Source organism: Tetrao urogallus (assembly GCF_951394365.1).
Source record: "Tetrao urogallus genome assembly, chromosome: 4".
NCBI lineage: Eukaryota > Metazoa > Chordata > Aves > Galliformes > Phasianidae > Tetrao > Tetrao urogallus.
Window position 1 is genome coordinate 38,015,894 of NC_136817.1, and position 6,187 is coordinate 38,022,080.

Genomic DNA, 6,187 nt, shown 5'->3' on the forward strand with positions numbered 1-6,187 from the left:
AACCTGCCACTACCTGCATATGCTTAGTAGGGGTTACTCATCTAGACTATCTGAGGAAAGGGCCAGCTAGCTAAAGACAAGATGTATGTCATATCTGCTTTGAATGTGGCTCCTTAGTATTATGTAGTGTGCTGACTGGCTGCTGGGATTTCTAACCAAACAACCACTTGTATTTTATGGAATATTTATTAACCATTTGTTTTACTGTGTTTAGCTGGTAGAGTCTGTAAACATACAAAGGCTTCGTGATCCCCTGGCTTTACGGAATGATTCCCTGTAGGCAGTAGAGTTGGGAAATACATACCTGTACTGGCATGTTTGAAAGTGCTCCATATGTGTCTTCATGGATGATAGATATATTGTAAGTTGCTTTTTTGTTGGGCTCGTCAAAGCAAGGAAATGATTTCCGTGCATCTGTTGGCTCATGATCAGTAGCTGCAATGCTCCTTAAACAAACAACAGATTGGCAGATTGTTCTAAGCCTTGGCTGCATACTTTCTGAATCTTATCTGCAATGCATAAGTATTTAGTAACTTCATGAACTAAAACCAAATACAAATATTTTTGTGTACTTGCCCATTCATAAAAATAAGTGATATCACAAATGCACAAGTTAACACCATATAGGCTAGTGGAACATGTGTACCACAAAATCTGTCATCAACATCCTCTAGGTTTAAAGCAAAAATTAAAGACAATTACTCTTCAAGGAATATTTTCAGGAGCCAGAAATAAGAGACAAATGACCCCTTCCAGGTGGTAAAAAATTTGCTCACCTTTCTGTTGAGCATTCCCACTGTTTTCTGCACCAATCTTGCGATTGGAGTGTTGAACATCTCCAGGAAGACACTTTCCTAAGTGCCCTTGAAATCTCACCCTGCCTATGTGTTTCTTTCTCTATAGTTACCAAATACATTTATCTCCTGCTGCTGTTACATTTGCCTGACTCCAATAAGAAAACTGCTGGGGAAAGCATGGAAAGTCTAGGTAAACATCCTAGCACAGAACTTACGCTGTGTTCACTGTGGTAGGGTGAGTTTAGAAAGATATCTCACTTTTGCAAAAACTGCTGGAGGAAATAAGGAGCCATGGAAAAAAATAAGGTGAAGGTTATGAAAGTTCGTATTGTATGCTTGCTTCTCACAGTGGCATTAGACTCCCCCATTAATGAACTGTTCAGTGGCAGAGTGTGTTCTCCAGTGATTAATGGTGAAAGAGAATGCAGATGCTTCTTTAATTAATCTGGAATGTTGGGCATTTTCTGACAGCAATTCTACAGCTGCTCTGAATACGTTAAGGTAGTTTTTCTTTCCAAAAAGTAATTAAAAGTGTACATCGTAAATTACAGATCTGCAGTTAGACTACAGGCTCACTTTACAACCAAACTTTCAATTTTTCTGTTGCCTTTGGCTTTTCTCTGTGTTGCTTAAATACTAAACTGATCATTAGGAACTTAAAGCAACAAGGTTCATTTACAAGCCTGTTGGAGATAAGATTTGCATTTTCACCATTTATGCTCACTGGAATAGTAACTAAAGTTAATGGTCAGAAAGCATGATGAACATTCACCTTAACTTCAGTCTCAGTAGAATTTCACTTGCTTGGTAAACTGTTTGATCTCACTCTTTACTTTTGGTTGGATTAGAAAGCTATTTCACAATGAAATTAACTGCCAAGTCCTCAGGACAACGCTTCACATCTATTGCTTAAAAATTTGGCTATATATCTTGGCACATTTATATCTTGTTCCTAAAGATTGATGACACTATGATAGCTTTTTTGATCTAGAAGGTGATTATCTATCCTCATATATTTGTGGAGGCAAACAGATATCAGCATTGCAAAATCTCAGCACTGCTGTTTCTATATGAGAAATCCAGGATATGGCCTGCACAGAAGTAGCACTAAAAACATGTGATGATGCAATTTCCTTTCAAACTGTGTTATGTAGACCTTAGATAAGATTTTTTTTCTCTGCATGGTGGCTTCCACCCTTCTACTTGCTTTTGATATTCAGAACTTTAAATATGAACTGGAGGTAGCAGTTGTAAATACAGTAGTAATAAGGAATGAAGATCTGAGATTGCATCCAGCTGTTGTTCCCAATTATTATTCCAAAACACAAGGTTTTAGTATATAAAGCTCCCCCCTTGAGCTAAATGAGGTGTGTTGTTTTGTTATGTTTTGTTTTTTTCTACCAGCCTTTCCTTAAGTTCATATTCATTGCTTCTTTCGAGAAAATATTGCTTCTGAGCCAGAGGCAGGAGTGTCACTTCCTTACAATAACAACAACAAAATATTGCCTTTCTCTAATCAATAAAGTTCTAAATGCAGATCCTCTTATATGTTAGAGATGTGACCAACTGAGTATTCATTTACGAGCTTCTTGTTCCACTCTTATGAAGGACAGATAGAACTCCTATGAAAAAGAAACCATAAACTGCCACAAATAGCAATGTCAAATCAAAATCAGATGTCTTGACATGTTTCTATTTCTGTAATATCTATGCAAAAATAACAGAAGATTTTAGCACATTCACTGACAGGAGCTGGTGAGTTAGAAGAATCAATAATACAAAAACTCTTGTGCCTTTCCCCAGTATCTGAAAACAACACAGTTGTGATATATTTATACTTACTACATTATTTTTAATAGGCGAAGACATTCCCCTTTCATCAGTGGGGAACGAAGTGCCCAGAGACAAAAGAGTAGTTTTAGGAAAAGACTTCAGTGCTTACAACTGGATTCAGGCACCCTCAGGAGAATCTAGGCAGGTCTATGCCTGAAACCTTCACTCTCAAAGTTTCTGCTCTCCTGTTCCCTACCTGCTTTTCCATGTCAGTTTAAGCAGCTGTGTTTCCAAGGTATCTGCAAATCCACTTCAAGGTTCCTAGACTTGCAGGCACATTCATCACAGACCTACATGTTTTCCACAAAACATGATGGGAGATTTGAATCTAAGCAACAGAAGAGTCTGGACTTCTGCCCACTTTGTAAACAAAAGGCATTACAGCAATGCTTTGGCAAACCTTTGTCCTTACAAATTGATAGCTCTATCCTGGAAGCTGACTTCCAGGACCACTAATTTTCTCAGAAGGTCCCACTGCTTCTCATACTGTCCCAGAAAGGCTGGGGGCATAGGTTAATTACAATTGGCTCTGATTTTCACCTCAGCTCCCTTTTCTCTTGCATCCACTGTTAGTGGATTTCCTTGAAATTTGCTATCACCTGATCCAATTTGTACCCATTTGGGTTGAAATTTTTCAAGGGTAATTATCTGCTTCAGGCAAATGTCAAGAAAAATTTAATGCTAGTCATCACTGGGTTTGAGTAGAAAGCCAAGGCAAAACACATTTTTAATAAGTAAGAAAACATTTTCCTCACCATCCTTCCTTAACCTGTCATAAAATCATGTAGGCAGGAAGAGACTTCTAAGATCTTCAAGTCCGACCCTGCTGCCAAATAGTAGCAGCTTGAAATTTGGATGGTGGTTGCTCTCATTTCAAAGCTGTACTTACCACTAGCATGTACATGGTCTCTTCTGCCTCAGAGACAGTCTACTTAAACTTAACCATGTTGAAAGCATCTCAGAAATCAGCATTCACACATTCCTATTAGAGTCCTTGTCAAGCTTAAGAAACAACCTCACACACCTTCCTTTTTGTCTTGAGCATTTTCAGACTTCTTGCTAAGGTCGAGGAGTAGGAGCTCAATGAAGTATACTCACTTTGTAAGATTTTTTTTAGATCATTAAGATCTCCTTTCTTTCTACCCTTAGATGCTTGGTCCTTGTCTTTCTACACTGTCTGAGGAATGGACAATCGCCTTACTGCTCTGTGACTCAGGAGACCTGCATTCTGGTCCTGCTGTTCTGTTGTTGTGACAAACATGGGATAATTCACCCAATATCAAGGTTTTCTTCAACAAGATGGAAGTAGCATACCCTAGTTTATAAAAATTCTAACAGGTTACACTTTAAAACTGCTGTGAAGGTGTTAGTTGCTCACTGTATAAAATCAAGGCAACTTTGAATCAGAACAACACTGAGGTAGTAGTTGGAGGAGCAAGAGAAGAATTGGTGGGGTTTCATACTGTTCTCCACATGATTGCTTCCCAGATCTGATAACCCATGTTTACATATAAAAAATGAGTGCTTGCTTTTTCCTCTGCCTCTTGGATTTGCTGCTGCTGGTGCCAATCACTGCTGCTGCTTTCAGTGTTGCCTGCCAGCAGCTGTATGGAACTGATGCAACTCTCACACATGACACCATTGTCCCAGGAGGGCAAACAAGTGTCTGGAAAACAGACCATGGTTTTATGGCTTGCTAGAGGGCCCTAGGAGAGTCTAGCCAAGTTTATCTTCTAAATGTAAAGGCTGGAATAAATCATGTCAGAAATGTAAGTATTGTAAAATGGGTGGCATTGTGTCCTCTCTATATACTGAGAAGGACTGCCTCAACATGAACAATAGCTTTTTCAGGATCCCCCTGAAGCATTTCAAATCTGGGAATTGAAATGAGGTTTAAATGCTCCTAAAAAAAAAAAAAAAAAAAAAAAAAGGGGGATATGGAGCACAGAAACTCCAAGTCTAGTATAATCGTCATAGTTTGGATCTCCCTAACTCATAATTTAAACCAGCTGCAGGAATGACAGAATTTAGACATTCCTCAAGCTTGCAACATCAAGGAAGCACTATGTCAGGAAAACTATCACAAGAGTGTTTCACACCAAAACTATTACGTTGGGGAATGACAGGAGAGAGTGGTGAGAGCCATATTCTATTTATTGGACTACAGAGATAAAAAACAGGCCTCAGTGTCTCTGTCTCTCTGAGGGAGCCTTCTGCAAATCTCAAGCACAACCTTGGACTGGTAGTTTGAAAATAATAAATAAAGCCCCCAGCTCTCTTGCCCACTCTTGTCAACAGCCAAAAGGTTTAAATACAGCATCTTCCTTAGGGGAATGAGAAAGAACAGCTCAGAAATGTCAGCAAGTTGGTGAGAGACAAGTTTGCGAAGCTGACACAGAAAAAGAGCAGGTCTTAGAAAGCAGGAATAGAGAATAAAGTTTAATAAATAAAATAAAATCTGCTTTACTTAGTCTCTCCGTTCTCAGTGTAGGTGGTCCTATAAAAGCCAACCAGGGAACCATTCAGCCAGCCTTGAAACTTCAGGGTGAGTATATAGGGATCACTTTCATCAGTGACAGTAAGTTCCGCTTCTGCCTTCATCACTATGTATTCTTGTGTTTCATACTCAAAACAGTCAGTCAGAGCAATTTGCTGTCCTGAGGATTTCCTGAGTGTAGGCATTTCTGTAATCTTGGTGTCCCTCAGGTGGAGCCACAGGTGGCTGGTAGATTGTTCCAAAGCAATAGAAATATTGACTGTCCCAGTGTAAATGTCTGTCTCCATCTCAGGCTTCATTTCCAGGTCATAGTGGACAGGCTTCACATAGGTTGGTAGCCTGAAATTTATCCAGTCTCCAGAATCATCACTTCTAGTAGGACAGGGACCTGCATCCACAGTGGGAGGAGAAGTTGCTTGCTGATCCGGCTGGTCTGTATACTCTGGAGATTGCTGGGATTTGCTCAATCCCACACCAAGACCCACAGCAAGACCTACAACAACAACAACGCCACAGATGATAGCCACGTGCTTTGTCTTGATGCAGTACTTCTTGGACTTCTTATCCTCAAAATCCATGCCTTCCATCTCAGCTCCCAGGTCTGTTCTCAGAGCAAAACATGAATCATTTAAAGCTTATAAGTCACTTCAGCACTTACTTTCAGTAAACTAGCAGACTTGGGTTGCACATTAATTGTGTAGCTGTAGCTGTTCTCTGTCTGTCTCTCCCACCTTGCTTTCCACAAGGCACTCAATTAATTAAAGATAACATGCATTTAGAGGAAACATGCATTTAGAGGAAACATGAATGATCAAAAGGCATGCAGCGGGGCAGAGAGACCGAGGGAACCAACACAGAAGAACATTGTTCCTACTGCACTCCCCTTTTAAGCAACACAACCCCACCCCCAGCCCCTCCTGCACTGGCCTGAGTTAAATATAAAACAGTGCTATGTTAATCAGCAGTTAGGAGATGATCAGATGCCAAAGCTCTGTCAGCAGCTTTCTGAAGGGGTTCACAGCTAGAGGTGTAACTGCTCCAAAGTCTCAACCTTTGCCAC

General features: G+C 40.0%; 1 protein-coding gene across 1 annotated transcript in view; it reads right to left on the reverse strand.

The window, feature by feature from the left end:
• The window catches only part of ENPEP (glutamyl aminopeptidase), a gene marked incomplete at both ends in the record, with an annotated part of 31,309 nt that extends 25,595 nt beyond the window's left edge, over window positions 1–5,714 (reverse strand). Inside the window, 2 exons of the mRNA XM_079534111.1 lie at window positions 305–446; window positions 5,098–5,714. Coding sequence (XP_079390237.1) covers window positions 305–446; window positions 5,098–5,714 — 759 coding nt within the window. The remainder of the gene's footprint in view (window positions 1–304; window positions 447–5,097) is intronic.
• Window positions 5,715–6,187: the final 473 nt, after the last annotated feature.